Source organism: Oculina patagonica, chromosome 9 (assembly GCF_052425735.1).
Source record: "Oculina patagonica isolate OP01 chromosome 9, crgOcupat, whole genome shotgun sequence".
NCBI classification, from domain to species: domain Eukaryota; kingdom Metazoa; phylum Cnidaria; class Anthozoa; order Scleractinia; family Oculinidae; genus Oculina; species Oculina patagonica.
The window spans coordinates 27,395,300-27,414,118 of NC_135766.1; the positions used below are offsets into that span (position 1 = coordinate 27,395,300).

The 18,819-nt window shown below is 38.7% G+C and overlaps 2 protein-coding genes across 3 annotated transcripts in view; one reads left to right on the plus strand and one right to left on the minus strand.

The window, feature by feature from the left end:
• Nucleotides 1-1,267: 1,267 nt before the first annotated feature.
• Nucleotides 1,268-3,394, minus strand: LOC144664830 (large ribosomal subunit protein P1-like). Its single transcript, XM_078526055.1, has 3 exons — nucleotides 3,180-3,394; nucleotides 1,997-2,255; nucleotides 1,268-1,338 (listed from the first exon to the last, which is right to left on the minus strand). Exons 1-3 carry the CDS (start codon nucleotides 3,249-3,251, stop codon nucleotides 1,325-1,327), a joined length of 345 nt encoding a protein of 114 aa, XP_078382181.1. The 5' UTR covers nucleotides 3,252-3,394; the 3' UTR covers nucleotides 1,268-1,324.
• Nucleotides 3,395-3,438: 44 nt separating this feature from the next.
• The window catches only part of LOC144664652 (uncharacterized), a 21,936-nt gene continuing 6,555 nt past the window's right edge, over nucleotides 3,439-18,819 (plus strand). The window contains exons 1-14 of one of the 2 annotated variants that reach the window (XM_078525823.1): nucleotides 3,439-3,732; nucleotides 4,708-4,875; nucleotides 6,068-6,382; nucleotides 7,293-7,477; nucleotides 7,955-8,083; nucleotides 9,239-9,466; nucleotides 10,155-10,224; nucleotides 10,628-10,710; nucleotides 13,582-13,702; nucleotides 14,573-14,783; nucleotides 15,645-15,738; nucleotides 16,331-16,404; nucleotides 17,259-17,451; nucleotides 17,980-18,056. In XM_078525823.1, coding sequence (XP_078381949.1) covers nucleotides 3,606-3,732; nucleotides 4,708-4,875; nucleotides 6,068-6,382; nucleotides 7,293-7,477; nucleotides 7,955-8,083; nucleotides 9,239-9,466; nucleotides 10,155-10,224; nucleotides 10,628-10,710; nucleotides 13,582-13,702; nucleotides 14,573-14,783; nucleotides 15,645-15,738; nucleotides 16,331-16,404; nucleotides 17,259-17,451; nucleotides 17,980-18,056 — 2,075 coding nt within the window. In that variant the 5' untranslated portion in view covers nucleotides 3,439-3,605. The remainder of the gene's footprint in view (nucleotides 3,733-4,707; nucleotides 4,876-6,067; nucleotides 6,383-7,292; nucleotides 7,478-7,954; nucleotides 8,084-9,238; nucleotides 9,467-10,154; nucleotides 10,225-10,627; nucleotides 10,711-13,581; nucleotides 13,703-14,572; nucleotides 14,784-15,644; nucleotides 15,739-16,330; nucleotides 16,405-17,258; nucleotides 17,452-17,979; nucleotides 18,057-18,819) is intronic. The other variant, XM_078525824.1, reaches the window with a different exon arrangement.

The following is an 18,819-nucleotide window of genomic DNA, read 5'->3' on the forward strand; positions in this document are numbered from 1 at the left end:
CGCATTGTTCTCACCATAAAAGCGTGCGTGAATATAATTACCATACAATTACATCTCTGATCGTGTTTTGGTCGGGACACCTTCGGAAATTTCAAAGTTTGGACTTTTCCGACAATTTTGTGGCAGAGAATACAGCGCGGATACAAAACTTCATTACTTGTCACTGCAGATAGGTAAACTATGAATTCTGTAGTGTGTCATAACAGAAGCGGAATTTTAAAAGAGCGGTTTTAGTAAGAGGTAGAAGGCATTAAATTCAAATTTGCTCATTTAAACCTCCATAACTTCCTGGCAAACTTTAAATTAAAAAATCCGCTTCTGTTATGACACACTAGAGGTATTGACTGATTGGTCTTTGACAAGATCACAGTGTGCTGTCTCATACTCGTTCCGCAAACTCTGCCACAAAATCATGTTCTTCCCAATTTGGCAGTAACGTGGCTATAACATCGCTGTTAAGTGCAATCTGCCAAATAAAAGATTACATTCATAATCGTTCATCATTTCTTTATGTCTCTGTAAAATTTGAGCTAAATCGCACCCATAACAGCCGAGAAATAAGCGTTTTAAAAGATGCAGGTCAAGCAAAATTTCGCTTCATGAATTTATTCATGCATAGGTATCCCCCGCGACCTTAAGCTTCAGACTGTATGGGCCACTAGGCTTGACACTGACTTTAGATCTCGCACTTTCTTACTGGGGAAAAAGGATCATTTCAGACATAATTCTTACACCTTGTATGGGTTTTACATTTTCTCAACAATAGATCACTGCAAAAATTATGGGCACAGTTGATGAACAATGATAACACTATCCACAGACTGCCTGGATAAATCACTATCCAGTGCATAGTTTGTTAACTATGGGTGGCGCGGTGGCCTAATGGTTAGCGTGCCGGACTCCAGAGCGAGCGTTCCGGGTTCGAGCCCTGGCCGGGGTCACTGTGTTGTGTTCTTGGGCAAGACACTTTACTCTCATAGTGCCTCTCTCCACCCAGGTGTATAAATGGGTACCGGCGAAATAATGCTGGGGGGTTCCCTGCGATGGACTAGCATCCCATCCAGGGGGGAGTAGAAATACTCCTAGCTGCTTAATGCTAAGGAAACCGGGATAAGCTCCGGCAGTATGCGCCACTTGGCTCGAAGCTGACCTTTTTTTTTTTTTCAGTGCATAGTTTGTTAACTGGATGGTGATTTTCCAGTAGATAGCATAATTTATCCACCTTTTCAAAAACGATTGAAAATAAACCAAGAACCACACCATGAACTGTTTTTGTTGTATGTTTTATTTTAACTTTTTCTTATGCTGCGATAACAGTGTCCTCTTAGTCAAACAATCCTGCAAGGAAGAAAAATCACAGGTCAGAATAAATGCTCCACAAAACAATAAAACATTGCAGGGCTTCGCTACCCATAATATTTCAATGTCTCTGAATTCTTCTGTATTTACATTAGACCCAGAGTTGAGACAGCCTTTTTTGGCACAACTCTCAACATCAAGTGCCAAAGTTAGAGCCTTAGATAACTTTCTGTTTATCTGCTGACAGGTCTCATTTTCCCAAAGACTTTCTCTGACTTGTCTCCCTCCTCACTTATATATTCCAATTTTGAATTTTAGATTATTAATTAAATGGAAGAACATAGCAAATATAACTACTTCTGGCAATCAATCAAAAACTGCTCTGGATGTTGGCATGAACAACCCTTAAAACAGTAGAACTGTTTTTTCCTATTTCAAACAACTCTCTAAATTGACTCAGTTAGGACCGGCTCCAACTGTCTGTCTTAGAGAGGTGTTCCTCTTATAGGGAGTTTAGTTACAGTAAAATGACTAAAAAATGGCAGGGATGGGACCAACACCAGGTGTCCATCTTACAGAGGTGTTTGTTAACTTAAGAGAGAGTTGACTGTATTTCAAAACCACCCTAACTGGCATGAGCCTTCAAAATGGTAAAACAGATTTTTTATACACGAGTGTACAAAGTTTGTCAACTCACCAAATCCCATGTCATCATCCGACTCTTCATCCTCCTCCTCTTTCTTTTCCTCCTTCTTCTCTTCCTGCTTAGCCTCAGCCTCACCACCGGCAGCAGGGGCACCTCCTGCAGCTGGCGCAGCACCACCAGCGCCAGGAGCTCCAGCGCTCTGGATAAGGGTGTCTAGGCTGTGTCCCTCAAGGGCTTTGGCAAAAAGGCCTGGCCAGAAAGGTTCAACTTCAACTTTGGCAGCCTTTATCAGCTTTTCGATCTTATCTGCCTGGGAAATATAAAGGAAACGATATGTCACTGATGGTTTATCTTGAAAAATGTGCCTGATAAAATAGAAACAACTGGATACCACCCATGGCTAAAACAAAGTTTTCTGACTACAGTCAACTCTCTCTTATCAGACACCTCTTTAAGACAGACACCTGGTGTTGGTTCCGTCCCTGCCGTTTTGCAGTTATTTTACTGTCACCAAACTCATTATAAGACAGACACCTCTCTAAAATGGACAGTTGGATTGGGTCCTGACGGTGTCTAGAGAGTTGACTGTAGAAAAATAATTTTATACTGCTCAGTGACCAGTCTCTTCCAGGCATACTCAATCGATAGAAATTGTTACCAGAAATCAATTGATACCAACTGGTATTATTCGTCCATTGTTATCAAATGACATACAATCAAACTCAGAAAAAATTGTAATAGTTCGGCTTTGATTGATATTCATTGGCAGTTTTGGCACTGATTATTATCAATTATCGGTTATAGATTGACTCACATTATCAAAATCTCCAGCAACCTAAAATCAAATTTCTTTTTTCCAGTCCTTTGTCAATAAATTTTAAATTCCCCATATCAGACACTCATTTCTACGGCTTTCTTCTGATCTCCAAAAAATTTGCATCACTTTTACGGGTGTGTGGCCTCCATATGTTAACCCTATTTCTAAAACTTCACAGATCCTCGGAATTTACTCACACAAGTTAAACTTACAAGCTAACACGTGGAGATTCTTTGATGATTTTCTCACTTAAAAACTTTAGGTTATCTTTAAATATACATGCGGCTCAGAATTTTAAAAGTGGAATCACCTTTTATGATCATATGTCAGAGGTGTATATCATCATAGCCACATAAAATAATACAATCAATGTAACTTTCTCAGGACAATTCCGCCATGTTGATTTTTGTCACTTACCGTAATGGCGACGCCATCGTCGTGGAGAATAAGAGCGCTGTACACGCAAGCAAGCTCAGAAGTTGATGCCATTTTCTTGTTTAGTTTCTTTTGTTTCTATTTCGCCAAGAAATATTGATGTAGGTTGCCTTGATGAAACGATTAAAACGGATGCAAGGCCTTAGCTCCGTGCGAGAACTCTACACCTTCTGTGACGAGCGAGAGAGAGAAAGAGAGAAGGAATGGGGCTCGCTAGGAATTCTGGGATGTGCGCGGCACGAGGGTTTTCACTCGCGCGAAAGAACCGCGTTTTGAAACGAAGTTGTCTTCAGATGTGTTTTTAACGTATAATTTTATGATTTTTGCCCGATTTGCATCCGTATATCTCTCAGCAGTTGCTATCAGCATAGAAGTTGAAATAATTATTGGAGTTGAGATTTTATTAGCATGCCGCCTTCAAATCAAGACTATCGTGACACGATTGAAGCCTTGAAAGCTATCATCGATGAATCGTTGAAACACCCTGAAAAGAGGAAAGAATTTGTGGACGAAGGATCTATAGAGCTTATAATTGGTGAGTGGTTACGTATAAACAAGATTTAAAGCTTGTTATGGGTTGATATTTGGAGTGTTTTGATAAAAGCAGCTGTTATGATTAAGATACATGTGAAGTGTTTGTCTGAAGTGTTTATGTGTAGTCCATTGTTCGCTATAAACACGTGCTGAGCAAATGAATTCTATTTAAACGTAGTGCATTTTTAGAGTTAACTTTTGCGTCATTATTGATTGAAGAATCTCTGAGCATGTAAAGAAAGCGCTACCTTTTGCAAAATTCTGCATGAGCTTTCTGAAACTTTGACCACCACCACCCCCCTACCTCCCCCTGGGGTGCCCCTTATGAAAGGGACGGGGATGCTCCTTGTCTCACTTGGGGGTGTAAGTTACAGATTTTGGTCTCGTTAAGGGTGCTCCAGCAGAACACCCTTATTTGAAAAACTATTACATGTACGTGTCACCCTCAATAAATAAAGTTTGATTGATTGATTGATTGATTCATTGATTGAATGAACACCAATATTTTGAGCCTCGTTTAGGGCTGCATGTGAAGAAATATCAAAGGCTGTCATACTGTGTTGCCAGGAAAGACCAATATTATTATTGTGTAGGCTTGATAATATCTTTCAGCGGCCCAAATAGCTTTGAGCTATGCCCAGATTTGTTCCCCTTTAGGGGTGTAATTCTAATTTCCCAACAAGCATTCCACCCCTTCTCATATGGGAGTCCCCTAGCTTTGACTATCAATTTACAGCTGTTTTTGTCCTTCTTGGGAATCTTCAGCACTGTATAAGCATTGTTGATAATGGGAGGGAGTTTTTTTTTCCTCACACCTCAGGGATCCAACACGGGTAGTACACATGGTGGATAAAATGAGGATGTTATGGAGAAAGGAGGAGAGGTGTGATATCTGTTTGTCTTCAAAAAAATGTTTGAGGACACTGACAGTGTTCTAGGGGAGAAGATTTTTTTATTATTTTTTTGATGGTCTCAGGTTTGTGTGATGTAAAGAGCATTCCATGGAGCCTTGGTGCATACTGTGCAGCTGCTCTCAGAATTCTTGCTCATGGCAATGCCAAAGTCAAGGCCAAGATAGTTGGACGTGGAGGAATTTCCCCTCTACTGAAGCTCTGCGATCCTGAGGCAGTATCAGATGATGCAGGTCACTGCTTATATTTAATGAATATATAATTTAAATAATCTACCGGTAATCGGATTGCTCCGCTGCCGGTCCAATAATTTCTAAGCTTTGGACTAGGTATTGTCCAGCATAATCCTGCACAAATTTGTTCCATTCAGTAAAAAAATTAACTTGACTCGCATGAACGATCCTTTCATACTTTTTATTTGTTTATAAAATTACAATGTTAGGGAATTTTTTTCCAGCTGAAACTCCCAGTGGGTCCTAGCAAGGTCAGAATTCCTTGTCTCATATCCCCCTTCTGCTTTCCACTTAAGTGATAAAAATCTTTTTCAGCTGTGAAATAAAAATTTTATTGACCAAGCTTGTCCAGGACCATACTGGAAGAATGTCTGCCCTCTTCTTTTCTGTACGGACCTCCCTGCACTCAGACCGTACTGTCAATTCTCCTACTAGGGCCCTCGCTCTTGGTTATTAAGATCTATAAAGCTGTGCTCTAGCAGAGCCTGGATACCACAGGTGGTCAACTTACTTTTGTCTTTGAGCAACTTGTATAACTTCGCTATCATAAAAAATTGTTAAGAGCTCCAGGCACCCAAGCTTACTTATATGTGCAGAAGGGCCTTTGGGCACCCTGCAATTATTCTAGGAGCACAGCTTTGGATCTACAGTAGAACCCCGGTAACTCGAACTCTGAAGGGAAACGAAAAACAGTTCGAGTTATCGGGGTTTCGAGTTATCAGGGTCGATTGAATATTTAATTTACCAAGTTAATAGTTGATAGTTTAATGATTTTCAGCACTTTAGTATACAGTACAGTGCATATTGAACTTATCTTGTCAGAAACTCTAACACGACCATACATTCTTATGATAAGAGTGGAAAATGGCTGTCAAAATACTTGATCAGTTCGTTGCTTTAATCAACAGACAACCATGGTGAGTTGCAAGAACCGAAATTTGAGTTATCAGGGTAAATTTGACCCACATTTTGTTCAAGGGAAACAAAATTTAGTTCGAGTTAGCAGGGTTTTCGAGTTAACCGAGTTCGAGTTAACCGAGTAAAAATGACTGAAAAATGGAGTCAAATCCAAGGGAAATGGAAGTTAGTTCGAGATAGCGGGGTTGTTCGAGTTATCCAAGTTCGAGTTACCGGGGTTCTACTGTATGTATTTTGCATTGTCTGATTAGTATTTAATTCTGTCATCTTATAGCCACTTCAGAAGACGCATATTGGAGATTGCTTGCTCATGAACAAGCTGCAGCAGTTCTTCAGATCATCAGCTTTCAGAATCCATCATGTCAAGCAGAAATGGTCACAGCTGGCGCAATCAAACACCTTGTCAGATTGTGTGACGTGCTCAATCCTGAGGGTTGTCATACCAACTGCTGCCAGTCAACAAGTGAGCACTCGAGTGATGCAAGCAAGCTTCTTCAGGACTTGACCTATAAGAAAAAACTGGTTGGAAAAGTAAAAGAAATGACTCTGGAAGATATCAGAGAAAATGCAGTCAAGTTGGTTAGAACTGGTGAGAAGCAAATTGCAATAAGTCGTAATTTTTTCAGTCTCTTTTCCATGTACTGAAAAGCTATTCCATATATGACGAGCACTGCATAATATTGCTTTCATTAGACAAGTTAGCAATCAGGTCTTAGGCCAACAGGTCAAACTACAAATTACAGTGTTATTTTGTTGTAGGTCAAATTGGTTTTTGGATTTAAATTGTTTCTAAATATCTGTGTTATCTTATTTTGTTATCTTACTTTTTTAACATTGTCAAGCGCCCTTGAACGTATGGAAAGGGCGCTATACAAATGATTATTATTATTATTATTATTAATATGTTTCAACATGAAGACAACACTCAAAAACAACAGCAACACCCTTTAATGTACTCTTGCACTCACACGAAAAGATTAATACAAGGAGGAAGTGAAATAAAGTAAGGGTACTGGCTGCCTGGAATAACCATAGGGGCTAGTGGAGCCAGGCAACCAGTTAACAGCACTCTAACAATGACACATAACAATTTGAATTCATTAAAAGGAAATCTGGAGCAATTGTAAAAGTGTTATCTTCAGGTTGAAAAAGATTTAATCTAAAAACCACTATGACCTACAACATTGATATGTTCTTAAATTATGGGAGGAGTATTGGGGCAGGGGAGGGGGGGAAGCAACAGGAAGTGGGATTCCTAAGGTGGTGGGAAGCCAACCTTGTTCCCAGGGTCTCTCTCTCCCCACCCCCAAGAGGGGAGAGAGAGACCCTGGGAATGAGGTTGGTGGGAAGCTCGAGAAAAAGCAAAAATTTATCTCCATAAATTAAATTATTAACTTATTTGGTTATTAAGACTGGGAGTCAGTGGTGATAGGTGCAGGAAGCCAGATAGAGGAGTACAGAAATAATTCTTGACTAATTATTGTAATTTCTATCTGCAGGTCTTGTGAGTGGTTTGACTCAAGTGCACAGACTGTACAGTGTTGATTTATATGACACAACAGTTGAGTATCAGGATGTTAGAATCAGCGACGAGTTGATTAAGAGCCAGTTGATGTGGCCAGATATTGCTGTCAACCAAACAGACAGCTCATCAGAGGATAAAGAAAAATATGTCAATCCCAAGGTATGCAATATAATAGTTTTATTTGTGATTCCCTCAATATTAACCTATGTACAGCAACCCTCCAAGTTAAAACCAAAGTTCTAGTTGCCATGGCGACTAGAATTTTGGAGCTGGCGATGAAATTGTAGAACCACTTGCCAGCCTGCCGACTACAAAAAGACTACTTCAGAGCTTGATCAGACTATTAACTGAACTGAAAATATTCTGAATGGTATGGATTCACTTTAAAAATTAGTTCTTCTGCTAATTAAACTGATTGGTTACTGAAACAAAATGTAAATGCAAAGAACCAAACTTGCAAGAAAATCACATTATATTTACTTATAATTTCATATTGTGAAAACTAAAATTTTCCATTGGCAACTTCACCTTAATAGTTTGTTGCCAAATGGTCACTAAGGAAAAAAGTTAACTTGGAGGGTTGAACAGTTACTGTTAGTAATTTTTTGTTTATAAGCAATTATTTTACTTTTTCAGGATAGAGATTTTAGGTGGGTCGATGTTTATGTGACAGAAGTGATTGATGCCTGTCACTTCTGGGCTCATGTCGGAGGGAAGCTGGTGATTGAAAGAATGGAAGCAATAAATAAAGAACTTTTATCACAGGTAAACAATGAAGCACTTGTAAAGATATAAGATAAATTCTGCTAAAAGTTTGAACAACAAGTGCAAAAATTAATTTCTAAAAAAACCAATAGGACAGTAACATTTAAAATAATATTTGAAACATCTCCCTTTAATTTGTTTCTCTAAGTAAGCCCACAATTAAATTATCAAGCATAATTTCTTGGAAAAGTTACTGTCAAACCTCAAAAAAATGTTGGATAAAATGCAATGCCATGTTATTTTATTTTAAACTGACAGGAAGTCTGTTTTAATTAAAATAGAGATAACTTCAAATTCGATTTTACATGTATCTCATGGGTCTGATAAGTTCTTTTATTATACATTGTAGTCACTAGCTGTCTTCTCATTGGCTAAGAGCCTACAGCTAATTCTGGGAATCCGCATAACCCCGCACAACCTACAGATTAGTGAATAATCTGCTAGCAGATTATTCACTAATCTGTAGGTTGCGCGCGCAATGCATGATTTCCAAGGGCAATGTGTCAGGCATCTGGCGGCGAAGGAAATTCATAGTTCGTCAATTCACTTCTTCAACCGAGAAATAGTTTGACCAAAGTTCAAAAATTGCTGGACAATAAAGTCTCAGAAAACACAAAATGACTAACAAGAATTGGGAAGGAGCTATTCCACGATTTAGTAGGACGACCAGCCGGAATTAGCACAAGTTTTGAAACAGGTTGAAATCGTTTGTCATTTCTTCCTTTTTCAGAAAAACAATGTATAATAAAACAATTATTAGATTCGGTTTATGTGATATTCGGAATAATCAAGGTCTCAGTAAGTGTTTTCAGCCTCAGCCTTCGGCTTCGGCTGATAACACTTACTTCGACCTTGATTATTCTGGTTATCACAAAAACCTCATCCAATAATTGTTTACAGTCTGTATTCAAAGTACATGTACAGGTGTCACCACGCTGCTAGTAACTTTATTTTTACCTTAATTGCGTGAATGGTCAGTGGAAACTATCATAACAACTGATTGTCAACTTAACTACATGTATCAGTGATCAAAGCCCTCAAAGGCTTAAATACTCACTTTTCTAGAATGCAGTGAAAATAATTATATTTTTTATCACATCATTTAAATTCCATCAATTTAGTGAGATCTTGTCTTTCTTTAATTTGTATTTTTAGGAACAGATTCCTCTGAATTCCATACCAGAACCTGGGACATTTGTTTGTGTATCAGAAATGATTGGGGGTCACAAAGACTCCTACAGAGCTCAAGTTCTTTCAGCAGATCCTGGCAGTGATGGAAGTCTAACAGTAAAGGTCTTTGCTATAGACAATGGTTTTACAAAAAGTGTCTCTGCTACTTGCTTGTATGTTTTACCAGAGCATCTCCTGGGCATTCCAACACAGGTACTAATGTTATAACTTGTTGTTGTTAGTACAAACTTAATTTATTAAATAATAAAATAAATGTGAAGGCTTTGTAGCCTAATGTTCCGGGGTGGGGCGGGGTACTGCCCCAAAATATCTTAGCAGTTATGTGCTGGTTAATGGGGTCATGATTTTGAGCTTTCGATCTAGATCTAGATTTTGGAGACGATTCCAAGAATGGGGCGTGATATTTCAAATAGACAATATCTCAAATTATCAACAGCCAAAACAGGATGTAAAAAAATTGCCCTGTTTTTACGATTGGGTATCATTTTGAATGCAATTTTCTAAAACAGGGTGCTACTTTGGAAAATAATTTAATTTAGTACCCCCCTGCCCTCCCCCACCTGGGCCTAATGTTAACTGCTTTCCATCTGGCTGGTTTAAGAGGTCAGGTCTGGGTGAGGTCAACGTGTCATGTTTTTTAAACTCTTGTAATAAACTTAATAAAAGGTCCTTATAAAACAATACATAAATGACAGTTTCTTGCCTTTTCTTTTACTTCAACTTGTGAAATCCTATGCTACCACTATTGGGAGAGCTTTCCCTTGTAGTCCACTGTGTGACTATATGGAATACACAATCCCCTTTTCTAAGGAGGCTATTAAAAGAAATATTGATAGATGTTTAAAGTTATAGATTAAAATATGTGATTATTCCTTTATAGGCTACCTTGTGCTGCTTATCTGGAGTTCAAGCACCACCCAAAAGTGCTGAAATTCTAGAACATGCTGCTGGTAATTAGTGCATAATTTACCTCTGTGACCTGTGTGTGTGTGTTTTTCAGTAAATAAAGCCGAAGTACATTTATACTGTAGCTGCTTATAACCAGTTCTCTACCTGTGGTGCTTCTTGCTAATAAAAGTTCTTCAAGATTAATATTAGCAATCTATAGGCCATATAACCCCCCCCCCCCCAAGTTTAATTTAGTTTACTTTTGCCTATTTGCTCTTTTTTTCATTTATAGTAAATAATAACCATTATTTGGCTATTGCCTTTAATTAATTGCAAAGTCGTCATTGTAAGTTGAACAGTAATTCCATAACATGTTTAGCAGTGATATTTACATGTATGGAAGTGAAAAAAGGGCAAATATTGTATCATCATTACACTGAATTCAATATCCACTATGTGTTTAAGGTGCACTTAGAAATCTGACTGAAGAGAGTAATTCTTACCGAGTCTATGTTGCTGCTCAGCAAGGTCTGGATTTTCTTATTAAGGTGAGTTGTGTTTGACAAAGCTACTCTGTGGTTAATAACTTTGTTATGCTAATAGGCGATTTGCATGATGGCGTCACTTGACTACAACTACCAGAATCCTCCGCTTTGTCTTTTTTGTCATTCTAATTAGAGCACATGTTTTTCAAACCCCACTGGGAATTCAAAATTTGAATAACAAAGGAAAGGCGAAATGAATTCTGGTATTTGTAGTCAAATGACGACATCGTGCAAATATGCTATTAGTAAGGAAAGTCAATAAAATGTACTGTTTGTAACACTGCTTTTTTCGACTATTTTGCTTGTTTACAAGCAGAAGTAGGAGATTAGGAGTGATGTGGGCAAAATTTGGAACATTCTTGTCTACTCTCAAGGGACTTTTTTAATTTCTCAAGGGACTGTTTTAATTTCTCAAGGGAGTTCTTTCCGCTTAGTGGGCGATGAAAGGGTCTCTTATTATTATTGCGTCAACACTTCCGATCTCGTGTTAAAGACGTGACTTGTCACATATTCCGCTGTAGGTGATGAAAGGGTCTCTCATTAGTATTGCGTCAACAATTGCGATCTCGTGTTAAAAACGTGACTTGTCACATGTATAAACGTTATATAACAGTTATTTTTATGCGTGAGTATTTCAAATGAGATATGACACAACTAATCGAGAATGTGAGTGGTTCAGTGTTTCACAGTCTAAAGCGTTGTACTAGTACAAGCGTCTCACTCACTGAAGCCGGGCGCTAATATTTAACCTAAAATGATTAAGAACGGAAATTATCTTTTCTTTCACAAACTATTCGTCGAATACACTCCCTTTGTTCGTCTTTAAATGTTTTGTGAACAAAACTCTTGAGAGATTTTCTAAAACCTAGAAGAACTCGCTTTCTACTTCATTCCGCTCAACCTGCGCTCAACACCCGCCATGATAACAATTGTTTTTGTCTACGTGCGATATTTTTGGACCGGAAATTAGACTTGAACTCCATTAGCCGCTGTGGGTGATGAAAGGGTATCTCATTAGTATTGCGTCAACACTTGCTATCTCGTGTTAAAAACGTGACTTGTCACATGTATAAACGTTATATAACAATTATTTTTATGCGTGAGTATCTCAAATCAGATATTTTCGCGACAATCGATTGCGTTAGTCACGCTTAACACGAGTGAATAATCATTTATTCGCATTCTCAATTCAAGGGATTTCTTTTCGGTGTGGGTGAACAATGCGTCAGTCAACACTTGAAGGCAACGTATAAGTCGCGCTAATATTTAACCTAAAGGATTTGTTTTCGCGACAATCGATTGCGTTAGTCACGCTAAACACGAGTAAATAATCATTCGCGTTCTCAATTCAAGGGAGTTCTTTTTGGTGTGGGTGAACAAAGCGTCAGCCAACACTTGAAGGCAATGTATAAGTCTTTCACAGACTAAAGCGACGCTAATATGTAACCAAGAACGTAAGGACGCAAGTTTGAACTGGTACAAGCGTCTAACACACTAAAGGAGCGCTAATATTTAACCTAAAACGATTAAGAACGCAAATTTGTACTTTTACAAGTCTTTCACATTCGCGACAATCGATTGCGTTAGTCTCGCTAAACACGAGTAAATAATCATTTATTCGCGTTCTCAATTCTAGGGATTTCTTTTCGGTGTGGGCCGGGGGTGTGGGTATATATGAAGAATGTATTGAACCGCTGAACTGTTTGTTTGCTTTAGTAGGCCGGAATAAGCGTATACGCGACACGAGTACTACAGTATATTCAATGTGTTTTCGATTGGGTTTTCTTTGGCTCCTTAATTTGCGGTTGAGTTTTGTAAACAGCGCGTTGTTGACTTCTAGGTTTCAGTTTTAATTTAGAATGTGATGTGGAAGTGTAAAGTATTCAGGTAAGCTAAGTTATTTTCAAGACTTCCACTCCTAAACAACATGAAAAGCGTCTTTCACCCTTTAGCAAAACACTTCTCCATACCACAATTGACAGCCAACAGATAGACCATAGCAAAATAGTCGTAGTCTCATAGAGACCTTTGATTACCACCAAGGGTGGTGGCCCATCAAGCCCAGAGGTTTTCCCACTTTAGTACCACTGTGGTGCAGTCTAATGATTTGTACACATAGGGTTATGTCACTAGCATGAAGCGATAAGCAGTATTTCTACCCCTCTCCCCCTTCCCTGGATGCAGGGCTGCAAATAATTTTTGTTCATTTGAAAGGACATATGTGCTACTAAGACACCATCTTGGTCGGACAAAACAAAATTGTGGTTGGACTTTTTATTCATTGTTGCCATTAAATGATTTACGATCAAAAAAGTATCCGGACATCATGTCCGACCACACTTGGGATTTCGTTGGACATGAGAATTTTGGTGACCAATTGTTATTTGCAGTCCTGTGGATGGGATGCTAGTTCATTGCAGGGTTGGCTTACCCTCCATCATTTAAAGATGAATTCCAGTCCGTACTGCGCAATCTCGGCTGCAATGTTTATGTGTGCCCACACGAAGGAATGTTTACAAGCAAAACTAAAAATTCCGCGTTATTTACCTTTTTCTTCATTATTAACGCCAGATATCATTGCAGAACAAATAGTAACGAGTAGAGGAACCTTGACGCTATTTCAAACCGACGTTTCAGCTCATCGGAACTTCTTGAACCAGACGAACTGTAATGGCGGACTAAAAATCTTCATGTATGCTGTCACCGAAGTGTAACGTTTTAACGAATTCAAAACAAAAACGAAAACAAACTTCGAGTCTGCGCAGTACGGACTGGAAATCAGCTTTAAGTTGCTGGTACCCATTAATACAGTTGCATTATAGTTGCATTTCAGGCTTGTTTACTTGAACTTTGTTCTGGGAATTTCTTTTTCAGTTGAGTACCATCCCAAACAGAGATGTCTGTAAGGAGGCAGTGGGTGCACTCCTTAATCTTGCTCTTAACTCTAAAGCTCGGGTCAGGATTGGATTTCTTGGTGGCATTCAAGTCCTGCTTGGTAAATATAACGTTAATAATTTCAGATGATTTTGATAATTCATTAATTCATTATTTGTAACCCACTGACAGGAGTGACTGCTGTTGTAAAGTGACTGCTGTGAAAAGTGTCAGTTTAAATTAGTTTACCGTACAAAAATTCTACAGAGATCTTGCAAATCTCGGCGAGAATCTTGGCATAAATCTTGGAGAATCTTGCCAAGATCTCGGTTAGATGCCATGATCCCACCGGCCAAAAACTTGCTGAGAATCTTATCAAATCTCGGCGAGAATCTTTGCGAAAAATTCCAAGATCTCCAAGCCGCTGAAGATCTCGCTAAGATTAAAAAGAACTCGGTGAGATCTCGTCCATCTTGCTGAGATCTTGGCATCTTGCCAAGATTGGCAAGATTTCGGTCTAAATTTTATACGGGTAATTCGCAGCTATAAGATACCTGTTAAATTGACTAGCTCACAGCAATTCATCATTGCAATATGTTTTTCTATAGGACTGCATCAGTGGGGCCATATGGGTGGTATGTTCCCAGAGAGGATACTCAGGATTTCAAGTGACGGTGATGATCAAATGTTGGCAAAAATCATGACCCAGAAAAATCCCTTGGGCTTCCAACAAAATCTTAAAAAATCCTTGGACCAAAAATTAACTGCCAAAAAATCCTATGCCAAACATTTGACCCTTAAATTTTCAGAAAGGGGAAAGATATAACACAAATTTCAGAATCGAAAATTTTAAGCCCAAATTATCCTTCAATCATCGGACCCATCCCTTAAAATCCCGAGTACCCCCCTGGGAGTATGATTAAACATTATCAGCTTGATTCTACACGTAGCTCCATTTTCATAGAAAAAACTCTTTTTCTCTCCCCACCAGATGTCTGTCAGAGGTTTCCACGAGATGAAGAAATGCTTCTCCTTGCTATTGGAGGAATTCAAAACTTGGTTCAAGATTCATATGTTAATCGTTGTCGCCTGGCTGACAGTGACGGCTTAATCATCCTGACTGAAGTCTACTTCACTTCTGAAAGTGATGCAGTAAAGACCAGGTGTCTTCACGCAGTCAAGAACTTACTGGGAAATTCCATGTGAGTTACAGTTTGTGATGTTGTGAGACCGTTAGACCCTTCAGGCTGTGTTTTAATGGGTTCCTGTATAAGAGGTGACAGAGATACTCGAATTATTTTCAACTTTAATTGGCCATTCCGAAGCTGCGCATAAACTGGGGCGAGTTTCAAGTTTTTAGCAATCGATAATCTGACACCACCACATGAAAGATCATGATGAGATTGGTAATTTGACCAAGTTTGCTGTTTTTAGGATGAACAGAGACAAAGTTATGGACCTTGGAACATGGCTCAAAATCCATACAAATGTCTCTAATTTTGAGATGGCGTCCCCCAAAAGTGCTCATCCTAAAAGCACTCAACTTGGTCAATTGACCAATCTCACCGTGATCTTTCATGAAGTGGTGCCAGATTATCGATTGCTTAAAATTTAAAACTTGCCCCAGTCCCCTGCGCAATTTCGGAATGGCCAATCCTAAATGGTACCCAAACGATGCATCTTGAGCATAGCTACTCTTGACAGCTAATGGGAGGCGCCGTGGCCTTATGGTTAGTGAGCCGGACTCGCAGATCGAACGTCCCGAGATTGAGCCCTGGCCGAGGTCATAGTGTTGTGTTCTTGGGCAAGACACTTTACTCTCATAGTGCCTCTCTCCACCCAGGTGTATAAATGGGCATCAACAAATTTAATGCAGGGGGGGTAACCCTGCGATAGACTAGCACCCCATCCAGGGGGGAGTAGAAATACTCCCAGTCGCTTCATGCTTCATACAGCAGGCAGTTTTCTTTCCTTTGAGCCTTGCACTTTAATTATAATAGGCCCCTTTCTGGTCTTGTTTAATAGTGCGTATTTTACATTATATTTTTCTTTACATTCCACAGTACAAGTTTGGAGAATGGTGCATTAGAGATTAATACAAGAACACCAGCACATTCATCTTTTGATACCAGAAGCATAGTGGATGGTGTAAGTGCAGTAAGTTCAGTCTCAACTGAGGATCAAAATGTTAATTCTCATAATGATAATTACAGTGCGTTTCTTGTAAAGAGGTTTAGAGAATTTGTTGAAGCATCGCAATCAAATCTTGAGGCCAAGTGCATGGTTTCATTGCAATCACCTATCTTCTTGACACTATATATGTTATACTTGTAAGGGAAGCAGTAAAATGATCTCATGCCTTTCTAGGCAGCTTTAACATGTTCCCTTGGCAGATTTAAGTCAATTATTCCACTTTCAATCAATTAAGACACACGTTTGGGCTGAAATATTGTTTAGTGAGACTGAAATCCCGGGTGGGGGGCAGAGGTACGAAATTACAACATCGCTAAGCGAACAAGACAAGCATGAGTTGATGAAACCTGATACCCCAAGTCTGATGCAATGATCAAGAAAATAATTTAATAGCTTTGATCCGAGATCAAAACAATACAGTTTCCATTACGAAAAGAAGTTAATATATATTTACTGGCAGTAATTTATCTTAACATTAAGTTTATTTTTATTTTTTCTAAGAATATTATTAAACTTTTCTTCATGGAAATATTTTTTTGTATCATTTTTAAAACAGAAAAAGAAATTCTCCTTGGCTGTGTCAGATGATGATCCTCCATGTGAAAGAGGACGTCGAAGAAGAAGACGAAGGTTGAAATTTTACCATTCTTATGATTTGTTTGTTTGTTTGTTTTTTTGTTTCTTTTCTTTCCTTTTTGCTAACCATCTGAAGACTGCTTTTTCACTGATCAGTAGAGTGGTTTTCACTTGAGTGTCAAAAGTAATTCGCATTTGCTTTGGTTTTGCATTTCTAAGCTTAGTGATTGGTTTAAAAAACTCGCGCCACTTTCTCAACCAATCAGAAGTAAAACCAAAACCAATCGTGACTCACTCGTGCACGTTATCCCTTGCACTTGCTACATGCATTTGCTTTGGGTTTTGATTGGTTCACTGGATTGTTTGTGTCCTTTGTGATTGGCCATAGCGATTTCCTTATTGTTACTTATTTTCGCGGGACTAAATTTTAGCGTTTTTTTGCGATTTTATTAAAGCCCCTCCAAAAATTATTTTAAGACGGATTCCGCTGAAAGTTCAAGCAATGAGTGCGAAAATTAAGTACCAAAAATCTACTCATTGCACGGCAACATTTTGTATACTATTTAAAAGATCTCATCGAAATTCATTTGTCTTAGTGACCCCGCAATTAAATTCTAAAGCATTCTCGAGAAAATTAAAGTCAAACCTCGAAAAAATGTATAAAACACGCACCATTTTGTTTTGAACTGGCGCAAAACGCCCGTTTTAACTGAAATAAAGACAACTTCAAATCCATTTTTCTCTCGCGGGGTCAGCTTGAGTGCTAAATTTTTGGCAGGTTTTTGTTAGCTGTACTAAAACTGTTGCCATGATAAGAGGTCTTTTTGGTAACTTTATTTTTGCCTGTATTGCTCGAAAATTGTGCGGAAACCATCTTAAATGTTTTCTATTGTAATTTTTATGAACAGATTGCGTCGTGGTGAGGTAGAGCCCAAACCAACTCCTGTCGCACTGTCAGCAGACAGCATTAAGAGAAGTTCAACTGGCGAGTCAGATGGTTATTCTGATTACGAGAACAGCGCTAGTTATGAGGACACTGACGGAGACACAGATGGAGAGAGACTGGTGACTAACAAGCAAGTTCCCACATCTATTGATAATGTGCGTAGCCTAGCATATTCAAAATTAACACAAATTTAGTTAGAATTACCGATACCTAGTTGAATCGTGATAACTCAAACCCTCAATATCTCCAACCTCCCGCTAACTGGAACCTTTCTCGATTCCCCTCCAGGTCAATTTCCTACTAATAATTTTACTCTGATAACTGAAACCTTTTTCAATTTCCAAGTTATCGGAATTCAACTGTAATCATGGATTTTAGAAATGTTGATTTATGTGGAGAGCTAAAACTGAACTACCGTAAAGCAAGCTGAAGAAAGCCCTTCTAACAAGGCAGGGGAGAAGAGAATACTATTTTTGAAAATAAAATTAATTATTAAAGTGTAAGTCAATGTAGATGTTACCTAAAAATGTGATGTTTTTCCCTGCTAGCAGAGGTCTCGTTTCCTTGTTTTTGCTTATCTGACAGCTCAGCAAATTAAATACAAGGAAGAGAGGCCTTCGCTAGCAAGTGATGTTTAAAAAAGGTCAGAAAATTATATCACAGACTGTATTTTCTTCTTGCAGAAAGATGTTGACAAGGAGAGGTATTACATTCAAGGTTACCATGTGCCATTTAGTGAAGATGACCTGCATGATTTTAGGTAATTTTTTATTAGTCTTTGTTTTGTTGTGTGTGGTTTACTCACTTATCTCTCTAAGTTTTTCCATTGTAATGATAATTGCCATGGCCTGAAATCAAAACAAAGCTTACTGCAAATGTTTAAAAATGTAGCTGAACAAAATCCCATTTTTTCAATGACTACACACCATCTTGCTTTTCTACATCATTTATGAAGCATGAGCGAGTGTCAGTCAAGCTACAAGAGGAGATTGGCCACAAGCATGAAGAACAAGGAGATAAGAGTGCAAAGCGCAATCAAATATACTTACTCCATACCCCAGGGGGGGTACTCCGGCTTGTAAATGACGGGGATGATCGAATGGAGGCAAAACTCAGGACCCAAAAAAATCCCTGGACCAAAAATAACCCCAAAAAAATCCCTTGTCAAATTACCCCTAAATTGCCTGGAGGGGCAATAACATAACACAAAGAACACTCGTTTTGTTTATTCATGATACCATTAATACGCCAAGGCCGTGCCAAGGCACTTTAGTTTGTTTTCAATACCCAAAAAAATCCTCTATCTAAATCAAGTCACCCAAAAAAATACTTGCCAAATTTTCCAACCCCAAAAAATCCCGGAATCGAAAATTTCAAACCCAAAAAAATTCTTTGATCATCCCCGTCATTAACAAGCCGGAGTACCCCCCCCCCCTGGGCTCCATACTGTTTGCCCCTGAACTCCCCTTCTAATGCCAAAATAAATGCAACTTTTGTCACAATTAACTAAAAATTGCTCATTC

Coding starts and splice junctions, on each gene's coding strand:
- LOC144664830 (XM_078526055.1), bottom strand. CDS start 3,251: ATGGCATCAACTTCTGAGCTTGCTTGCGTGTACAGCGCTCTTATTCTC. Junction 2,256..3,179: donor ACGATGGCGTCGCCATTACG/GTAAGTGACAAA, acceptor TATATTTCCCAG/GCAGATAAGATCGAAAAGCT.